At 37.2% G+C, this 22,188-nt stretch overlaps 2 protein-coding genes and 1 long non-coding RNA gene across 4 annotated transcripts; 1 reads left to right on the top strand and 2 right to left on the bottom strand.

The window, feature by feature from the left end:
* Positions 1 to 5,543: 5,543 nt before the first annotated feature.
* LOC134357840 (homeobox protein Hox-A7) lies at positions 5,544 to 8,816 on the bottom strand. Its single transcript, XM_063069550.1, has 2 exons — positions 8,317 to 8,816; positions 5,544 to 7,356 (listed from the first exon to the last, which is right to left on the bottom strand). Exons 1-2 carry the CDS (start codon positions 8,708 to 8,710, stop codon positions 7,124 to 7,126), a joined length of 627 nt encoding a protein of 208 aa, XP_062925620.1. The 5' UTR covers positions 8,711 to 8,816; the 3' UTR covers positions 5,544 to 7,123.
* Positions 8,817 to 8,957: 141 nt separating this feature from the next.
* LOC134357676 (uncharacterized) lies at positions 8,958 to 11,218 on the top strand. Its single transcript, XR_010020694.1, has 3 exons — positions 8,958 to 9,065; positions 9,804 to 9,999; positions 11,089 to 11,218. It is a non-coding gene; the product is annotated as an uncharacterized LOC134357676 (long non-coding RNA).
* A 4,092-nt stretch (positions 11,219 to 15,310) lies between these two features.
* On the bottom strand, positions 15,311 to 19,776 carry LOC134357836 (homeobox protein Hox-A9). Of its 2 annotated transcripts, XM_063069546.1 has the most exons (4): positions 19,105 to 19,776; positions 18,797 to 19,001; positions 17,501 to 18,067; positions 15,311 to 16,641 (listed from the first exon to the last, which is right to left on the bottom strand). In XM_063069546.1, exons 3-4 carry the CDS (start codon positions 18,039 to 18,041, stop codon positions 16,400 to 16,402), a joined length of 783 nt encoding a protein of 260 aa, XP_062925616.1. In that variant the 5' UTR covers positions 18,042 to 18,067; positions 18,797 to 19,001; positions 19,105 to 19,776; the 3' UTR covers positions 15,311 to 16,399. The 2 variants fall into 2 exon arrangements, with proteins under 2 accessions (XP_062925616.1, XP_062925614.1); XM_063069544.1 differs by lacking the exons at positions 18,797 to 19,001; positions 19,105 to 19,776 and having other exon boundaries at positions 17,501 to 18,163.
* Positions 19,777 to 22,188: the final 2,412 nt, after the last annotated feature.

Raw genomic sequence — 22,188 nt, 5'->3', positions numbered from 1 at the left:
AAAGAAAATCCCAACAGAAGAGCACAACGCCATATCTTAGCTTTGAAGGATTTCACAGTAATTGTGCGTGGGAGTGATTGTTATTGCATCAGCACTCTTCATTAAAGCGTGCATGTATCTACATGTGCATTTGGTGTATAAACACTACAGTACTTCAAGAGAAAAGTGTTGAACAAAACGTTCACCGGGATTGTTCAAATGTCCAACCGATCTGCAAACATACAGGAGCTCGGATTTATACTTGATGTGTCTGCATATGGGCTCCCTTCCATCACAATGTTATTTTAATTGCACGCGATTGAAATTTGCTAATACTCCCCAAATCCCAAGTTCGATTTTCCATAATTGCACGCTGTTAAGGTTTTATCGACCATAAAATAGTGGAATGTTTCTTTTGCAATAATTAGGCATTTTTGAAGATCTCGATGGAGTAATTTGTGTTTTGGAATAACCGAGTACTTACTGCGCCCTTAGCGCGGCATCAGATCGCAGTAAAAGGACGGAAACCAGGGGCTCCTTACCAAAGATCTCATTATCCCGTTAGATTTCTTTTCGTCAACAATAGTAATACAGAGATTGAAATATCTAAGCTGGAGTAAACAATGCACACATACAATGTGTCTGTTTATCTATTTTAGTGGGGGTAATTTAAGTGATGTGGTAAATATAGTTACAGACCCTGTACCCGAACTCGAAACAAAGCAATTATAGGACAATGATTGTAAGTTACGGGCGAGTCATAAACGCGGTTGGTTAGTGGTTGGACAATTTTACATTTTCGAATGTTATAATGTCTTTCTGGGGAGGATGTTATTTTATTTATTGTAAGTTGTTGAAATACCTCGACAGGTTAATATTCAGTACTGAACCCTTATATATCTGTCTTTCTTCTCTACATATAGACTGGCTTTATAAAAACAAACAGAATGCCTGCCGAAATCAAAATCTGTAGCTGTTGGAGGTGTGAGTATAAGTACAGCGGGACTGTGGAGGGAAATGAGCAAGACCACGCTAGTTCGAATCCTCTTAATGAAAGGCCGTCGCTTGCCGCTTTCCTCAGTAACAGCTCTGTAGTATTTTACCTTGTGTTGCAATTCCTCGTGTGTGCCTCCTCTTGCAATTGTACCTAAGATTTTAATAAATTTGAAATTATCTCATCCACGTTTGATCTGTTCTGCTCATGATTTGTTTTAAATATTATTTTCGCCTTTCGTTTATTCATGCCTCAAGCATGACAGCTAGTTTTTGAAGACCCCCCCCCACCCACACCCCACCCTCCCCTCCCACCACTACCACTGTATTCTTAAAAAAAGGAAATTTTCACAAGTTGGTAAAGATAAAATATGACACTTTAAGATGGATTAAAGAGCAATGTGGTAACCTATATCCATTATTTTCCTATTAGGTGATATAGCTAATAACCACTTCACAATTGCTGCTGGACCATGACTTAGGAAAACAAGCCAATAAATATAATGAGAGCATGAACGCAGAATAGCGTAAATCTGAATCGAAGAGCTCAGCAAATATATTAAACAGTAACAATTTCATCTTGTCATTAAAACGGAAAACAACGCAGACCAATTTAAATACTGCACTGCAGTTTTCGGCTCAGATTTTTAATTGGCATGCATCTGTTTAGAGACAGAGTACTAATTAATTTTAACTCTATTGCGACTTGCAACTAGATCGTAACTGGTCTGGGAAAGGTTAAAATATCATTCCGTTAGTCTTTCCGTTGACGTACTTGCATTTCCTTGCAAATAGCAAAACCTTCCCAAAGCTGATAATAACCAATATATTGCAAACTCATTCAGTTTAGAAATTAATGCTAGGAATTTTCGTACCTTTAAAGTTCATTTTTTTCATTAAAGTTATATTACCGTCAACGCAAAGATATGTAAATTAGATTTTATCATCTGGTTAATGAGAGGGAATTTTTGGCAAAGACTTTTCGTTCTGGGGGTGATTAAGTTTAGTATAATCTAGACAGTCGTAGCAGATGTAATTCCAGTCATAAATACCTTGCGCTCTTCTTGGCCTATTAGGTATATTTGGGGCCTTGGTTTGGCGCTTACAGTTAACGTAGAATAGCATAATCACTGTCCCGACCAATAAATATTTTATAATATAATAACACTTAAACACACATTAAATCAAACATCGCATAATTTCTAAATAATACAATACAGGCCCTGAAACTACGAAATTCGAGGCCGTGATTCAGGATGTTACCCACTTGGCATTTTGTGTTAGTTGTTGATATGTTCACATCTCGTTAACATTCTGCATTAAAAATGTAAGTCAGGAGAAGAAGTTCCATAATCTCCCAACTATTTCTATTAATTCCAACACATTCGAAAAAGTAGGCAGTGTAAATTGATTGAAGGTAGTGTTTGCAGCCTCTTGATTATGAAGAGTTTTAAAATAAATTGAGCTTACAGTATTTATACAAAATTTGTCTGGTCATTTAATGTTCGATTAATCGAAAACATACTTCATAGTCACTTATTTTAAAGCTCTAGATTAATTTAATTTTTCGCTCTTCTTTCGGTCCCACGCCTGTTTTAAAAAATCTCTTTGCCACCTTAAACACTGATTGTTAGTAACATTTAAGACTATTATTTAGAATTACACTGATTTATAGTAAACGGGGATATATTTCTCTTAGTTTTCATTAATTACAAACTCCTTATTAAATCTAATTTTCTATTCTCACCACAACTATGTTCAAACTACGGTTGGCATAAATATTATTGGAGATCACATAAAGTTTAATGCCTAATATAGGGGCGATTTGTTGATGTACAAATATTCAAAATCATTGCATGCTGCTGGTGGTTTTCCAAACATGCACTTCACAAAGCTTATTATTCTTTTGCGCGCAATTGGACGATCAGAGCTAAAGCCGTTTAAAATTTAATACATTACTTTCGTGTAAATGAGCTTCGCCAAGCTCTTGGATCGAATTCAGAACATTCAGACATTATGTAAGCAAAAATAATGATTACTGGACGAGTCCACAAAACAACTTACATAACGGTTAATTTGAGAACTGAACTCAACCATTTAATCAACAACGTATGACCAGAAAGAGACGCTGGGCTGCTCCGAGCGCAGGTTTTGTTCACACTCCAAACACAAGATGGCAGCATCGAGTCCAAAAACATAGCCAACATCAATATCCACACATTTTCACATTTTAAGTCAGACAACAGTGTTTCAGTGCCAGAAAGACAACCACCGCGCTAAGATCCAACAATAACAGGCACTTTTGTCTGCTCACACCCAAAATAGGTTCTCTTTGATCTTTCCTTACATTCATGATCAACATCAGCGCAGCAATAAACCTCTAATAATTACGGATGGCGTCTTCAAGTAAACGCCAACAGAGAACGTTCATTGCGTTGCTATCGGATAATTTCCAACGAAATAATAGAAATATTATTTTAAAATATAGTATCTTAAACTAAAATTATTAATTGATAAAAGACGATTCAAAACAAATAATCAATTCATTGGTGCAAGAAAGCCGTCGCAATCACTGCAAGCGGCACCTTATTTTAAACTTAAGTAGATGTACGTTTCTCACTCTATAAAGTGTGCAACAGCCGTGGTTAAAAATAAAGCAGAATTGTTACCATACGGTATCTTCTTGAAAACAATACCGATCAAGCAATATGTTTCACTTCTTCAGATTTGTTCTGTGTTTTCCCCCTGAAATACTTTGAACCAATAAGCCGGAGTCGATCAGATGAACCAGAACATACCACGTCAATAGTATTATTCACACTCTTTTTTAACAAAAGCATACTTCACAATTTCAAAGAATAAAGCAGCCTCTGACAACACTCAAATTGCTTAAAAAATGCATAACCAAGTGATATTTGGAATTGGTTATTCCGAAGGTCGTTGACCCTTTTACACAGTGGACTTTAACTTTGACAAATTAAGAATTTTAGAAAGCAGGTTTTAGCATAATATCTTTAAAAGGTTTTTTTTAACGGAATTGCTAGGTGACGAATGGGGAGAGGGCCTTACCTTGTCGCCGAATCGATCTCTCGGGCTGGCTTTCCCGGGCACTGCGCAGGCCGTGCGGAGGGTTGACTCATCCCCATTGAGACTGTGTTGTAGAGTCCGTGTTAGTTTGACAGCTGTCCGTTCAGATCCAACCCGGGCCAATTGCTCTCGCATTCCGCCAGCGGCGTTTAGTGACGACTTGCAGGAAACTGCCCTGCGGATAGCAGCCGGCTCTTTTTAGTCCAATGCTCCACCTTCTGTGGAGGAATTCGAGGTTGCCTGCCATGAGATCTGTGCTGAAAGCTTGGATGCATTGAGGCTCCATGGACAATAATCAGTGCGCTGGGAGGGGGAAAAAAAGAACAAAATATGCGGCGAAAATAAAAGCCTCCAAGCTCTCACATCCGAACCAAGACGCGTTTAGCACAAGAATGCAGCTCTATAGTCGCAAGGGAAATTATAAAAAGTTCATGTTCACGGTTACTCTCCACATGACTTTCAGCGGCCAATGGAAAAACCGAACAACTCGTAAAGTTCTATTGCAAAGTTGTAAATTTTCATAAAACAACAACGGATTTATGACATTTCCCCATGACTATTAGGAGGCAGGTCCTAGACGCCATTTTTAACAAAGAGACAAGTTAAAATTGCGAAATTATAAAAGATTTTTTCCGCAGTTTAAATATATTTTTCCAGTTTCCGAAGACAAGTTATCATGATAGTAATATTCGTCTCTAATATGTGGGTTTTTTTTTACAGGATAATACTGTTACCGCACCCAGGCTCTTATTAAAGCGCATCAAGTCGGTGTTAATGTTTAATCGAAGCTTTCCATTCCTATTTTCCTCCCCAGTTTTCCATTTTATTTTAGTATGGTGCCGTTGGAAAATGAACCCCAGCTCGTTCATACCGTGCGACACAACTTCAGGTCGCACTGCCGCACTGCATCCACAACGTATATAGATGCACTTGCCCGAAAATTCGTTCAAAGGTCGCCGATGATAGAACACTCGGCTCTTCACCCCACTTCTTATTTGTCTTTATACTGAGTCCTAGTACAATATTGCTTCATTTTTTTAAAAGTTTTCTTCCAATGTTCCCAGATTGATAAATGGGCACGATTTAGAATCGAATGTTGAATACTCAGCTACAACTTTTCCCGGATTTCTCAATTCGAATGTATCCCGTCTGAATATTGACATGCTCAAAATAAAACATCTGGCCAATTATAATCACAATTACCCACTTTTAACAATCCACTTTTCTTACATGTGTTTTAATTAATATAAAGATTTCCGATAAGGTGTTTTAAAACAATGTTTAATTTAATATAATTAAAGTGAGATTATTGGAAGGTGATGGGTGTATGACGATGTATGAAGGGTTATGCATAGATTTAATGTTTATATTTAATTCTTGTTAGTAATTATCTATCCCATACCTTTATAACGAACCATATACTCACTCATTTGGCGGTATATGGCTCAGACAAGAAATTGAGACCATGTTTATTCAAGCACCGTTTTAATGTTTCTGGGTTTTCTTTGCTTACACAGTTTCCATTCAAAGTATACATGTCAAGAACGAATATATATATTTAAATAGATTGCACCTTAAACCTTTAACATCGGTTATTATTGAACAACACATACACAGACTACAAAGCAAACTTTCGATTGACAAATACCACACCGAATATGGAACCACAATATATTCAGCTGACGATGCAGTTCGGGTTTTCTATTATTACATTTGGTTATTAATTTTTTTAATATAATTTAAACAGTACACATGTCTAAGACAACTGATACAACACTTAAAGAAACACGATTACATCAGTCAATAATACAAGGTTTATTGAAATCTTTAGCAAGTATATATTTTAATGACACCCATCAAAAAGTAATAATGCAATTTCTCCCTCCTAATACAACTATTTTGCTTTGTACAGCATAGTATTGAAGCATATTGCGAAAGGATTCCATTCGCGTTAAACGTAAACTGGCTTCTAGGTAGTATTCATTATGTTTCTGTTGTAAAGTGACTACATACACACCTCATTAAAATACACACATATCGGAATATATTTCACTGTCGTACTCTCATATTATGGTACTGTTATAAGAAGGGCGAAAAATCAAGACTCCAGAAGAACATTCTCAGTCTAGAAACAATTTTTTTAAATTAATCCATTTAGGTAGTTTCCATAAACGTGCAAGATGTCCACTACTGTGGTATAGGTAGTTTACATTTAATTGCCAAGTGAATACAACCCATTGCTTTACATCCCTGGTGGGACGATACATATAAAAAGACACACTAGTAACACAATAAACAATCTAGAGAAAAACGAGGAATTGAGCAGAAATAAACCATTTAACTCATCAGATCTTGCAATACATGATAAGAGTGGCTCAATACTTGGTTTCTGGTTGGATTGGAAATTAGCCTCTAAAGTCACGACGTTCTTACTTTGTGAATGGTATGCAGAAATGTTTTAAAATATTTTAGGATGCGAATTAATAAAGGTAAAATAAGACTGCTAAATAGCTCAGTGCATGAGATATATCTTATATCACAGAGTGGTAAGTGAATTTAATACAATGGCTACCGTTTGTTTTTTTTTAATCGGTTCATATTGTTCCTATCGCTCCACTATTGGAGCACAGAGTCGGGATCCCATTCCCTTATTTAAGTAGAGTGCAGAGGTTCAGAATTGTCCTTTCATTTGTGTGTTTTTTTTAAATATTGCAATAAGAGATTCTCGGATTAGCTGGGGAAAATACGTGACCACCGGGCAAAGGATCTACAACCATTTGCTTTCACTTTAGTATTGAAAGAACTTATTCTGAACCTATTTCCTTCTTATGGTTTTACTAATGCCGATCAAGATTTTGGATTTTTTTTTATTAAAACCAAATTAGAGAAAGCAAAATTATTATTTATTTCAGAAGACTATTGAAACATATAGGTAGTATAATGAGTGCCAACGCACAACATTTTTTTTAATAGTCCACGACTGTGGCTAGGTAGTTAAATGTCATTGTTAGCTGTTGGGAAACAGCTTTGTACATTCGCACAGTTCAAGCTTCAGATAGATATTTCATTCCTGTTTCTCCTCGGTTGTGGTGCTAGAGCTGCCAGCTTTGGTCTCCTTTTTCCACTTCATCCTCCTGTTCTGGAACCAGATTTTGATCTGCCTCTCAGTCAGACACAGAGCGTGGGCGATTTCGATCCGTCGCCTGCGAGTCAGATAGCGATTAAAGTGAAATTCTTTCTCCAGTTCCAGGGTCTGGTAGCGGGTGTAGGTTTGCCGACCTCGCTTTCTGTCCGGGCCTGGGGTACAGGAGAGGAAATAGAATAAAACAGTAATTATATCTGTGTTTAAAATAAAGTTTACTAACTAGTAAACATAGATAATCTGTCTAATTCACGACTGGACGCTCTAACTTTCCCCACGTCTGCTTATTAAATTGTCTGTGGACTAATTGTCTCTTTCATTAAATTGTCTATGGACTAAATTTAATTTCTAAATAGCTTTAGGATGCAAATGAACAATTTTGATCGAAGCGTTTCTTTCTTCTGGCTATGTATTCAAGGAGAATAAGCTTTAATGGAGGCCTCTGTAGTCTTTAAGAATTGTTATTAAGTAGAGTGAAATAACGTTAAGGATCTACACATTTCACTCAAGATTATGGATATCAATTTAATCAGAAAATGCAGGTAACTTATGTCTTACAGTTTCATTAAAGGTTCTTCAAGTATGTTGACCAGTAATAGAATCACACAAATCCGGGCAGATTTACACTTGCATTACAGTACCTAATGGTACGTTTTAAAGATGAACTCACATCTATAGGGTTGAATCTTTACATAGGTCAAGGGATCTTTCTTGGGGTAAAATACGTATAATTTTTTCAGTCTTTCGACTGTGTTTTAACTGTAAACTTACATTAGACATGGAATATATCATTCCATACGCTCAAGACTATATTGCCTCCCGAGTATCAGTTTTTAAAAAGCTTATTTGATGTTGACTAAAGTGAGTAAATAAGCAATATGTGCCTCGCTGTTAACCTTAAATGAGCGGATGTCGAGTGCTTTTACGAGGATTGTACTGATTAATTGTGCAATAAAAGTTTTATGATTGCTATCTGCATACAATGCCACATGCGTTTGAGGAACTGTTCCGCAGCTATCATTAAAACTCTTTAACTACTTTCAGGATGTACTGGCTCTCATCTTAACTGGCCGCTTGCACGTCTCCCATAGCCGAGTTACATTCATGTCCCATACCTGCATTCCTCATCCAGGGGTAAATCCGGAAATTGCTCTCTGCTTGAGGGTGCACGCTTGTCTGGTCCAATTTTTCGCAACCCTGTTTGCTCAGATCGCTGCAAAGTACTGGAATGTTCTGGTCTAAGGCGGAGCAGCGCAGGTTGTAGGAATCTGAATTTAGGTTATAACCCGTGTTGTACATGGAAGGGCCGTGATAGATGGCACTGTTAACATTGTACAACCCGGCCATCGGGGTTGGGAAGGCGCTCGCGCTCGCTCCATAGCTCGATCTCTGAGAGTTCGCGGCAAAGGCACAAGAAGTTGCTTCAGTAAAGCCACTTGTGTTCTGGAAAACGGATGTCCCCGCCGTATATTTGGGAAAAAGAGCATTCACATAATACGACGAACTCATAATTTTGTCTGGTGATTTGTTGGCCGAGACTCCTCAGTGTCGGTTTTACGAGATAGCGTGATATATGGCAGCATTACACCCCCGATTTACACCAAACACCCATTTTCCTTCGGCCCGACTTATTTCTATTCACGTGACCCGACCATGTGATCCCGTCGCCCAATAGCATTCCGCATCACAGGTGGTAAAAATCATGTTATTCGACTATTTTCAAAATAAATTATGCAAGTATCATATAAAAGATTGCATTATTAATATAGATAGGTTGTGGAACTTTCCAAAAGTAAGTATCTTCTAACAAGTTCTTGACAAGCCAATCCCCCTCACACGTATGTGAAGATTTTTCTGAGCGCAGGTATGTCTGCAACGCTTTTGAAAATGAGATGCGCGATGAATTTGGAAATGTAATGAAAGGTTTTCTTTGATACAAAAAAAAAGGAGACACGTTGCTTTTACTTGCTGGAATAGCTAAAATTCACACACAGAAGAAAACCGATTACATCAAAATTACGAAACATCTCCTACACTTTCCTTTTTAAAAGTAGACATTACACGGTTTCAATTAAAAGACAGGCGCTCTTCCATTGTTCCACACACGCTGTCTGTGCAAGAGTTTGCTGTTATTCGGCATTATGAGTTCCTCTATGAAATTAGAGGGATATGGGAATGGGGGAGGGGTTGGAGGCCTATGGTAACCAGAGCCCTATGGAATTAATGATCAGGTTCATCTACCTAATCTCTAGATTACGGGATAATCTGTGTGATTTTGATGGGTAATAGTAATGCAAAAAGGAGGTAGAACCCGCAGTAACGCTACGAGGAAATTGGGCGGGGCGTCCCTGTGATATCAGCTCCTGCTATGAACTCTCGATCTTTTTATGTATTCAATCACGTTTGCATACTGATGTAGCAAAATGCATAATTTCATTTTGTAAACCACCGCATTTCCTCTGCCACAGATATTCTGTGGAAACCTCTTGGAGTTGCTAGGTAATCTGACTAGATCCCCGCAGGGGCTTTAACCCGGCATCATTTCCTCCTTCTGTTTTACAACTTTTTTTTCATTCTCTCTGTCTCCTAATTCTCTCATTAGATCATGGAAGGTGTCTCCGAAGCGAGTTTCCTTGCAATTGTGACAGTCGCTGTACTTTGGCTTTGGTTGCTTCCTAGCCGAACTCTTGCCTCAGTGCGCAAGATTAACTGTTATATTTGTTCGATGTTATACGTAGGCAAGGAACCCCAGGCCACTGTACATACAGCAGGCACACAGTCTAACAACGACGCACCTGGTACGTTAAAAGTAAAGGCTTATTGCAATAAAATATGTTTCTGCATTTGAGTCTGAAATCCTTTAAGAAGCACTTGCTTTCATGTTATTAAATGTTATTTTCTTTTGAATTCTGGTTCTCTCCGGCTAGTTCTAGGCTTTCCACCCGCGAAGATGCTATATCGGGAGGTTGCTGGATTGCATTCGTCCCTCGATCGTTAAAAAAATAATCTTTAGTTTATATACCTCCAGGCTATAAAACTGCTGGTAATCTCCATATTTCCTGTACATCCCTAAAACGAAACGACGTGCTAATGTAAATACCGCAGGAACCGCTTGAGAGATGGTTTTATGTTCTAAACTTTTCCTATAGTACAAATAACTTAAAATAAATCCGAAAACGGGCTGTCAAAGATTGTTAACACACTGACAGGATGCCGGAAGAATATATAAAAATAATTTTTTTAATAGATTTAATTAACTTAATCAGAACGCATATATATAGCATAGAGAAGAACCATCACATAACGTGTAAAAATCATATTTTCTAAGTCTAAACATTCCTCGCAGAAAATAGGTTACCGCTACCGATTGTTCTATGATTAGAAATAATTGATCTCCGACGAAAACTTGAAGACACACTAGTCAATAGAAGGGGGGGGGGGCAATTGAATTAAAAAGTAAGGTAATTGAACGGAATAAAATCAGCATTTCATCTATGCAAAATTACTTCAATAATAATAAAAATTGTGCTATTAACTGAAGTCAAATACACGCCAAGAACACCGACGTTCCTCAAAGTTCCATAAAATCATTTTCAAATAACATGAAGCAGAAAAATGGCAAAACTATTTTGTTCCAATTTTCTTTGGCACAATATTTTTCTATTTACCAGGATTGCTAGTTTCTTCGTACGGTTGTCCAATGATCAATCCGAACGCATGGACCTAGTTGCATTTGTTGTTAAATATAGAAGAAATAATAATATTCCGTCCAACATCGTCAGTATGCTTATATTCTGTTATCTAACTAAATTGTAACCTTCCCTATCAAGCACTGATGCTGTTTATTTATCAACAATGCCAAATTCTTATTTTCTTTTTATTACCAGGAATCCATGGGTACATTATATGCAGCATTGTTGTAACAGATCGAATTGAAGGACGTGCAGAAGCGAAGAAAGCGAGATACACGTTAATGCGATTATATCAAAACATTGTGGCCGTAATTCCAAATATTGCCAAAATTTTAGAAATAAAAATGATTTATAAAGCTTTGCAATTATTGCTGGTCTCTAAGCAATTCTGCTGTTATATCTTCAGCAGTTCTGGCATATTTAATCTTGCACGATTGAAAATCGATAAATATTCAATTACTAACAATTTCTCAATTGCATAAATAGATAGACAGGAAAACAGACAGACAGAAAGCAGACAGGCCAGCAGAGAGGGAGACGGACATCGAGACGGAAGGACGTATTCACAATAATGGGTAGCAACACAATATTTAGTAGAAATTTTGGCAAATTTCATGTCATCTGGAAAATTTTGCATTTTTGGAAATCCTATCCCGTTCAACGATGAGCATTTTTTTCTATGACATTTAAATAGACATTTAAATGTTATTGGCAGCCGGTTGCAAATACATGAAAAAAATACTTTATGGAACATTAAGATTATGTTGCACAGCAACAGATCATATTGAAACTGCAGCTGTGAACTTTACACTTCAATAGACAAAGTAGCAACGAGCACTTGATCACGAAGCATATATTTGAAATGCGATTGAATAATAATATATATCTTGGCTGTCAACATATTTTGAAATACCTTTATATCAAATTCCATTACAACTCATTTGCTGTAGTTTGTAATCTCTTATGGAGCTGTAAAACTTCCAGATTCCTCGCTGCAGCTTATTAAAAAAATGGAAGCCTAGTTTTGCTAAATTAGCATAGCATTGTGGCAAGAATGTGCAAACACACGCGTACGGATACAGGTTTAAATATATACAATTTACGAGCGTCATTTTTGAAAATATATCGTGAAATAATTATCATTCACGTGTTCGTAATTCTGTGGCTATCCGACGAACTTTTGAATCCATGTACACCACTTTTCAGCGTGGTGAAAGAGCCACGGCTTTGTTCCAAAAGGTAAAAGCGAATATGCTTCCAAAAAGCGGTTGTGCGTTTTTGACTTTCAAAATAAACTTGAGTGAATTTCTTTAAATATTCCGATTCTGGTAATAAATAGGCCTTCTTTAACGCCGGCCGCCCCCTCATTCATTCCAAGACCAATGTGGGGGAGTTCCTATAGAGACTGCCCTTTAAAAAATTATATGCTTAAATGTCGCAGTTTGACCCAATGTTAAAATATTATGTAGATGACCACGTATATGTAAAAATAAACGTGTATCCCCTTAAACCTTTTTATTTGGTTACCATTATCAAATTTAAATAAATTATTAATGATTTCATGCAGATTCTAAAACTTATTTGAATGAATTTACCGGGTATTTCACGACGTCCCTATTTAATACTTATCTATATTTAAAATGCACTAGCTTATGTTGCACTGAGTTATCATCTTTGCAATCTATAATTTTCTGGCTTCATACAAAATAAAATTATCGCTTATTTCAGTAATCTCTTGTTCTCATTCAGACCAGATCACAGCCGCGCGAGTGCGCGCTCACGCACGCGCGCGCGCACACACACACATACACACACACAACACACACAACACACACACACACACACACACACACACACAAACACACACACACACACACACACACACACACACACACACACACGCACACACATTTTTTTGCGTGTATCATTGGGCGAACTTATCCTGCCTAACTATATATTATATATTTTTAGTGTCAGGTTGGTGTTTTTAAATATAATCATCTGAATTCTGATTATAAAATATATGTGACATGGATTTTATTTTCCTTCGTTGTGTTACATTTAACGAGATTCCTCCTGCTCTTCTTGAAAAGGAAGTCACCATAAATAATTAACGTGCAATCATATGCATGAAACTGCTTGCGTATATGTCTGAATACATGCATTTGTGTTATATTTGCGTGGATGAGCGGACGTATTGTGCACGTAGTTTATATGCACGATTTTATGTGCAGATATTTAATGATTCGTTTTCAAGTAACTTTTAATTGCTCTCCAGTACTGCAAACTGCACAGTAGGGCTGAGGAATAGAGTGGAAAATAACCAATTTAAAACGCCTTATTGTACATTAAAAATAAAACACCAAAGTACAAATGGTTTTCAGACCCTCTGTGAAGTGGAATTAATCTGTTCACAAATGAGTTGATGGATTCAAAATGAATATACTCCATCGACCACAGTCCGAATTTACAAGTGTCATTTGTCGTAGATGTTTTCATCCTATTTACAACCTACTGTATAAATAAATCCCGGGGTATAACAGTATTTGCACTTTTTGGCAGCTTGGCGGCACTCTTTTTAAACTCTTTTGTGGATTAATACTGCCATCTTCTGGCTGTAGGGAGATCCTGCTGCAAAGAAACTGCTGGCTGGGAATGCCCAGAAAGCCTTGTCTAAACTGTGTTGAATCTAATAAGTCTATCGATTTCACTCAGATATTTTCTTATATCTACCCAATTAAATATCGAGCATTTTAAAAACAGACTTAAAATAACTATATATCAGTTATTTTTGCCACTAGACGCAATAAATTGGTAAAGAGATATGTGAGGGGCCCACGTTAGAGACGAGACTAATAAAGGTCGTTATTTCCGCAGACCCTTTTGTCTAAGCAGCCAGACAAAACAAATGGATGGCCTTCCCTGGAAAAATACTGATTGTAGCTGGACAGTTGTAAACTCATTAAAACCTGAATTCCAGACGGCTTGCCAGACCCTTTATTTTATTGCAAGTCTCCCTGTTTAGTCTTTGAAGTTCCATATGTAACAACAGAGGGCGTCGCAACATTATAACCCTCCAGACTGAACACTTTAAAAAATAAAATAAAGCAATTTCAATTTACCAACTGTTTTAATATCATAATAAAATTTTATTTTAATTACTGTAAACCCTATTCGCGTGTTTACCCTAGACATGAAGAATACTTCGATCGTCAGTGTCGTGTTTATGTACTTCGCCCCTTAACCTCCAGCGTTTTACACCCCATAAACGCTTACAGCAGTCATTTTATTTTATTGCGGTACACCACTCTGAATTTTACTAACGACAGCCACTGCCAAGACTTGCAGCTACTCGGGCCTTTGCGTCCAAATTCCAAATCGTTTGAATCCCACTAAATCCATCCAAACTGTCTTCGGGGATTTAAAAAGTTTTAGGGATCGTACAATTAGTAAGGAAGTTGCACAAATGGCCAAATCGTGTACATTTTGTTAGGGGAGGAAAGTCAAAGACTAATTTAACTTTCTTTGCTTTCAAAGGCTCCGATTCTTTTGTGCTGATATGTTGAGGAAATGGCGGCAAGGATTAGTGCTAGACTGATTTTTAAAAAATATATAGATATTCGTTTCATTATAATGTGATAAAATCCCAATAACATTGGAGGTTTTTTTCACGGGCAACCGGATCAAGGTTATCTATTTCCACTCCGAGTAAAATTACTGCATTTCTTGCATAAGTAACCCACAACATATCGTATAAATAGCCATCCGCATTGGAGCATGGCCAAGCGACAAATACAAGTTGTTAGTGCGCTTTTGCAGGTTCTCGGGTTAATTGGTGATAACTGGGCGTTAAGCTCAAATGTATTCAGACCCTGCGTCATCAAATCCGCTTCCAAAACAAAGCTACTACTTCAATGTTTATGATTCTTTTTTTCCTCCCCCCGGAAACCTCGAACTCTAGTTTTAGTTACGAGTAAACATCTCATGTTTATTCCGGGAAATCCAAAGAGTAGATCAAATTTTGAATGCCAGAACTTTGGAAAGAAACCTAATAGCTTTTGTTGAAATAATCGCTAAATGTTACAAAACTATGTGTTGATATCACAGACTAAGTCTTGGTGCTGAACGGATTTTTCCTTGAAATTGATATATATATAATTTTTATTTCATCATCCCTTTTGTTGTAAAAATTTGGGTTTAATTCTAATATTTTAAACCCGTAAAGAATAGTTGGCGAGTTTCGAAAAATTCTGGAATTAGGGCTCAATAGATGAAATATATTCGGGGACAGAGTACCCCGGAAAGCATTTCCGTACATTAAATTCCATGACGAGAAAACACGTGTATTATGTAGTGAAACATATATTTTATTAGACAACAAATAAAATGACATTTCATTACAAACAGTATAGTTTGGTCAATATGACACGAGGTATTCATTTTAAACGTGTACACAAGTTTAAATGTGTTAGCTTGGCAGGTCTAAAGAAAATCCCATTTAAAACAGATTAGTGGTATATGCTCTTTCTATTGCACCCAAATATTTTCCTTGTATTGTACACATTACCTTTATTGACAATATTGTTTTCTTTCCATCGCATAAATGCATCTAGACAGTTTTTAAGAGTGACATTTACACACGAAACATAGGTAGTTACTAGTTATACATATAGGTAGTTTTAAACCAAATCTTATACTTTTCTTTGCACCACAACACCGATAAATACAAAGTGTCTGAGAACTTTATTCGTGCTTTCATCACAATAGACAATAGTATCGTTTAGCAGAATGTTCAGCGCCGCTTTTTTATTTTAAATAAAACTTATATTAGCATTCTATGCAATTCAGTTTCATATACTTGCTGAAGAACAACACAATCGTCATGCACCCAGGCAAGGCCGTTACTCAGCCTCACAAAGACAGCATAAAGCCCGGCGTTTTTTTTTACAAGTTAATTCACAGTGAAAATAATACAATATATGTCCCAAGTTCACCACGAAAATAACATTTCATGTCCAACACACAGCCTGTTAGTTTTATATTAAACATCCTGAGTTGAGCTGAGTTTTTTCTTTTGTTGGTTTACACGATCTTAACTCAGACACCGCCCAAGCACATAGGCCCAGTCACAGAGATAATCACGACAGACACAGGGATTCAAGTATATAGGCAGCCTCGTTTGCTGCGTGTAAAACGAGTAAATATTAAACTAATACAGTATTACTGAATTACTGCCCGCACAGAATAGCGGTAGATTAAGAGAAGGTAGTTTTCATGTAAAGGTAGCTTCCGTAGCCACAGACTTAACCTTGCCGTAGATGTCTCCATCTTTGGTTCCCATCTAACCAATGCATTAGTCTTTCCCACCAAGTGTAGTCCAGAACTGGCAAAGGAGTAATTTGTGCTAATGGTATGATATAATGTTCTCAATGTCTTTCTAAGCAGGGTCCGTTTCGATTGTATTTGTGAGTTAGTCCTTTCCCCTTCCAAGATATTTTAATCCGTGTCACCGGTCATCTTTAGGTCGTTCCTTGTTAATCTTTTTCATCTTCATTCTTCTATTCTGAAACCAGATTTTAACTTGCCGTTCGGTGAGATTGAGGACTCTGGCCACTTCGTATCTGCGGTCTCTGGTGAGGTACATATTAAACAAGAATTCCTTTTCCAGCTCCAGCGTCTGATGTTTAGTGTAAGGACAGCGTTTTTTTCTGGTGGACCTTGCATGCAGCCAGTTAGCGGAAGGGTTATCTGAAAGTGTAAAGGAAACACATTTACTTTATTTCCCTTCCCATGTTGGTCAAATATTGCAATATTCCCAGAATCAAAACACCTTTACAGATAATAGGGGGTGGGCAACTCTGGGTTGATGAAACTGTTTTCTGCAAATTCATATGTTCACACTGATTATCTTATGTATTTACATTTATCTTGTTTTTTAAAAATATTATTTTTTTCTTATCATATTGTGTTTTTTGTGCTGCATTTGATCTCGAGCAATAATTATTTCGTTCTCTTTTACACTTGAGTATTGGAAATGACATTAAGCAATCCTGAATCTTCAATCTTTGAATTATTATACTTTTACACGCATTGTTCAGTTCAATGAAGAAAGTCTCTGCACAGAGTTTAAAACGAAGAGATAAAATAGCAGTATTAGACAAATTGTTAATCAAGGTAAAACGTTAGCTAATTGCATTGTGTGTTGCATGCATTTCATCTTTCCAGTGAACTTATCTCCATCTCATTTACTTGCACTTGAATTACGGGGTCTGCAATTAATATCTTCCCCTTCCTCTGTTATAACGAAATGCATACTAGTTCAGTTTACACACGGTTTCTGTCCATGGAAATGCCCTAAAACGTACAAATGAACCTTGATCAAATACCTTGAATTCATGCATAATATTCCCTTTCTCTCTCACACACACACACTCACTCACTCACTCTCTCTCTCTTTCAGACACACACACACACAAAACGCATAATTAGAAGGAGATAGATGTTTTTTTATTACTGCACGCAATGAAAAAGTCAAGTATATAAAATGACTCTAATTTATAATCCTTAGAAAAGTTTTTAAAAAAAGACGCGAGATTTCCATACTTACTTGGATCCAAGTGCAGCTTATCTGCGTTTGGCTCAACCTCTCCATTATTTTCAGAAAAGGAAATTTCGGCCAGACGTTTATCACCGGGAGATGGTCCACAAGGATAATCTGAGAGGGCTAACGTGTGTGTTTCAAACGTAGTACAGTCATTCCTGCGGGCAGCTGCGGGCTCAGGTTTGATACCGTAGTGTCTACTGGAAGGTAACCCGGGGAAGGACAAGGTTCCCGGCATGGGATCTAGCCAGGAGCGCATGTACCTACCATCAGGCGTAGCGGCAATAGGTGCCTGGTGCATGTATGGGTGATAAACGGCGGGCATGTTGGCAGAACTCTGAGCATGAACCGGGTTCCAGGACGTACTGAACACGGTCGCTTTAGATTGGAAGTTACATGGGGAAAAATCGGGGTGCTCAGCGAGAGGTGCCTGCCTGGAAGACTGAGCCAATGGACCCGAGGCATATCTGGACGACAGCAGATCCTCGTTTTCATGCATTATAAGAGAGTCGACATAATAATTGCTGATAGTCCCCGATGTCGACATTCTCGGCAAAGACACAGCAAGCGCCTCTGAAAATATGAAAGAGCAGATTTCAATATAACAACTTACCGCCGGGACAAGTACAGTCCGCTAATATGGTGCAAGCGCACTTCCACGCCATTGGATAAATTACCCACGTGACTCAAAAAACAACAATAAAAGATAAATCAATCCGCAGCTTGTAGCGGGGTCAATCTTTTATAGTCATAATTTTATATAGCAAGTTCATATGTTTTTTTATGCAAAGGGATATAATTTCTTCTATATAAACCCGTCGATTTGTTTCTGGCAACTGAAATGTGAAAAAGTATCCGGTTGTATTTCTTTTCTGAGGGGACTACTTTATATCATAATCAATCTTCCCCTCAGATGCTCGTTTTTTTTAACGAACACCTTATAATCGTTAACCTTCTCATAAAATATTATGGAAAGAGTGAAATTATAAACTGCATAAAAACAACGAAGAATGTGTGTTCGGGCAGGTATTTATTATTTATACTTGGTAAAAACTAAAATTCAAATGCATTTTTAACAAATGATAATTGTTAACGAAGTTTTAAAGACTACCCCTGAGAAGTGTGTGTACCTGTATCTTTTATGCATCGCTCCTTTTAAAAACGAGTTCCACATTAAACCCACTGTGTCAATCTCCGTTTTATAACCGTTTGAGCAATTAAACTACATGTTAGCAAACTATGGCCATTGCAAAACGGCTCTTTACCTACAGTAAACCATAATAAATTACAACTTCCGCGTACAACGTGCTATTTTTGGTAGACAGATGCAGATACACGGGGGATATTAATTTGTTCGGAAATCCAGTAGTCCACACATCTTTCTCTTCGGATTCGTGGACAATCTCCTTCATACATTCACTGGAGGATTATGTGGGCGAAAATTGCAAAGCCTTCCTTCACTGACGGTATTTGGAATTCTCGTCTCTTATATGATTCAGATAGATTCCTTTCAATGGCAAATGAAAACAAACCGTTAGACATTGAACAAATATACGAGGCCTATTTCTGTGGATTTCGCCAGCATCAGTATTAATGGCTTCATTTATTACCTTTTCCCCTCGGCATATTAAATATTACAACGAAGTACTGTGCTTTAAAACCTAATTGGGCCTAACCATCTCTCTCACGCACACACGTTCTACCGATATATGTAAGATGTGTGAATGTGTATCTCTAAAGCGACGGATGATTTTACTCAACAAGATTAAAATTAACATAAAGGATATTCCTGAAGGCCGGTATTATGGCCTGGTTCAGAGTTTAAGTAAATAAATATACAATATATTTAATAAAAAATCTGTGAAATTACTTCAGAAATATTTCGTAATACTTTTCCGTTATTATTATAACGTTTTTGCGTAGAATAACTTGTCATTGCCGTTCTAACAGGAAATATTTTCTTTTATAACTAATGATCACACGTCGATTCATTTATTTGTTTGGCTTTCCTGCGCTATATTCGCAGAATAAAATGGTAGTTTTTTTACAGTGTCTCATTGGGACAGCTTTTTAAATGTGCTTGTATGGAGGAAACATCTCAGAATCTGCGAAAGAATTAATAACAGCTATTCTAAATGACTGGCATTGAGCCTAGTTCTGTTTTAATTAAAAATACCCTTGGTCTTTCAGGCCAAGTAATTAGATTTGGCTGTTGAAGCTGTCGATTCACAACTCAGCCGTAATGTTTCAGTTTTAATTTTTATCTTTGTTTGCGGCTATTTGGCCAGCTATATGCGGTTAAAAATATTTCTTCTGCTTAAAATGAAGGTGGAAATAATCTCTTGGTGTACCTCGACAGTAGCAACAAAGTCCTCCCCCGCAATCAATGTGAAGTACTTGAACTGTGCGTTATATCTGATAACGCAGAAATAGTGAAGACACAAAGACAATTATCAGATGCCACTTAAAGCCAACGTGCTATCGCGCTTGTGGTGAATAGATAGCTCCCACACATGCACCCTCCTTAGTACGGCTGCCCTTACAACCATCCGATGATTGTATAAACCTGCAAATAACTGAAACGCAGCGATCTTTCCTCTGGATTTCTTTTAATCTGAACAATTATATTTTTGTTCTTACTCCTTCGACTTTTCAGCGTTTAGGGAGAGTGGGCCAGGAGGGAGATTTTTTTTTGTCTGGGTGGTATGCTGGTGTTACGGGGGGCTGTGGGGGGGGGTGCTGAAGTCTGAGTCTAAAGTGTCTGTGGGCGAGGGGTGGGGGCGGGTGTTGGGGAGCTTCAGCGGTCGTTTGCGAGCGGACATGAGTATCTAGACAGCGCAATGTTACATTGAAACTGGTGGAGTGATGAGGTCGAGAGCAGAATCAAGATCCATTCAAGTCCAGTGCTGAGCCTAAGGGAGAAAAAAAGAGACGTTTGCGTTTCCTGTGCAGATTGTCTGAAATTGGGATAAAAATGTTGATTTTATATATACATAAAGTGAAGCCACGGGGCCCTGAATCTGTACTTCGCTAAACAGAGCCGTTCATCTAATTAAAATTAAGGTTTTTTAAATGAGATTTTTAAAAAAACGACTAGCCATTAAAACAAAAGTTGGAATGCGCCGCGTCTAGCTGTGATCCTAAAGATTTATAGTTTGTATGTAATGCTTGATTTTAAACGATATAGTTGAATTCGTTGCAAGTAGTATAATCATTACTTTTTTCCTACCAAAACCTAATCCATTCCCTCACCCCCCACCTAAAATATAGTTACGAATTTTGATGGTCTGTATTTCAGTTTAGATATACAGTTGCGACTTTTGTTCAGGCGTTCTGGACGGGAAGCTCACATGTTGTTTGCAAGCTCCAGCTCTCAAACAAGGGCATTTTAAAAACAGCATAAAGACAGAAAATGTATGACCGTTCTTGGATGCAATTCCTTAAGTTCTCCAATAAATTGTTACAATGCGGCAAGGATGCAGATAATTCAGCGTAGAGGAATGCAACAAGGCATCCACTTCAAGTTTAAGATATATTTGGTAGACAGATATTTCGTATCTCATTCTATGACAAGGCGAATGGATTAAGTATAAAGCTAAATTGCTCTTCCTGTGCAGTGTCGAATTGGTCTGGTTTACTTCTACTTTAGAATTACGTTTATTGTAAATAAATAGCATATCGTTATGAATTCGTGCAAATATTATATCAATGAAAGTTCGGACAAAAGTATTATACCGATGTTTTCTCAGCAAAAAAAATATTTTAATGCTTTATTGAATTATCCAGACAAATTGGATATTCATTGAATGCACATTGTAGTCAGACTAATTTGGAAAGACTGAGAGAAAGCTGACTGATAAAATTTTTAAGGTTGACATAGCCTGGAAATTTTGACTTTTTAGAGGGACTTTACAGCCTTATCATTTAAAAAATGCTGACGCCTATGTTTCCGTTCAGATAACATCTGTGTAAAATTGCAAGGCCCAATTTGTACACTCACAGTACGTGAGGACGATAAACATCTTTCATCGTTTTCGTGTCTAATTTGCTGTAAGCAAAATAATTTGACCAAGACTCAACGGTGTATAAACTATATGATTTGCATGCTGGCGATATCTACATGGGAATCAAAATTGGTCTGAACGCTTTGGAGCTAAACGCTCACGTTCAGTTGCAAACAAGTCATGTCTGATGATTGTCTGAGAAAAAAAAACAAACAAAGATTGGAGTGTGGTAAGTTTACGAATAATTGAATCGCATTTTAGTTCATTCGCAGCAATCCGAAATTAAATACTCAATGTAAAACTGTAGAGGACTGCATGCACTGGTCTTTAACAAAAAGGAAAGCGAGCTTTTAATTTAACATTAATGAAAGCGACAACAAAGCTGTCGCGGTTTCCTTTTTTATAAGATTATAAATCGTATGAACCTCGGAGATGACTGCGAACAACGCAAACGTATTATAATACAAAATGTAACCAGAATGATATTTTAAAATAATATAATTTGTACTATCAGATTTGTCAAATAAGTCGTAGTTAAAGGACATTAAATTGGGAAAAATAGCATTAAAATATGGATGATATAAAGCACAATTCGATATTTATTCGGATGCGTAATGATTTAAGAAATATCTCCAACTTCTTGGTAATGTATTCGTCTATAGAATCGAGTTAAATGAGAGGAAATGCATT

The sequence above is a fragment of the Mobula hypostoma genome, chromosome 17 (assembly GCF_963921235.1).
Source record: "Mobula hypostoma chromosome 17, sMobHyp1.1, whole genome shotgun sequence".
Lineage (NCBI taxonomy): Eukaryota > Metazoa > Chordata > Chondrichthyes > Myliobatiformes > Myliobatidae > Mobula > Mobula hypostoma.
Note: the sequence above shows the minus strand (reverse complement) of the source record. Positions and strands in the feature narration are given on the sequence as shown.

Bases quoted from the DNA above. Each gene is read 5' to 3' on its own strand.
- LOC134357840 (XM_063069550.1), bottom strand. From the start codon at position 8,710: ATGAGTTCGTCGTATTATGTGAATGCTCTTTTTCCCAAATATACGGCG. The intron at 7,357-8,316 runs GTATGGGACATG...CCTGTACCCCAG, and splicing joins CCCCTGGATGAGGAATGCAG to GCCCGGACAGAAAGCGAGGT.
- LOC134357836 (XM_063069546.1), bottom strand. From the start codon at position 18,041: ATGTCGACATCGGGGACTATCAGCAATTATTATGTCGACTCTCTTATA. The intron at 16,642-17,500 runs GTAAGTATGGAA...TTACACTTTCAG, and splicing joins TAAGCTGCACTTGGATCCAA to ATAACCCTTCCGCTAACTGG.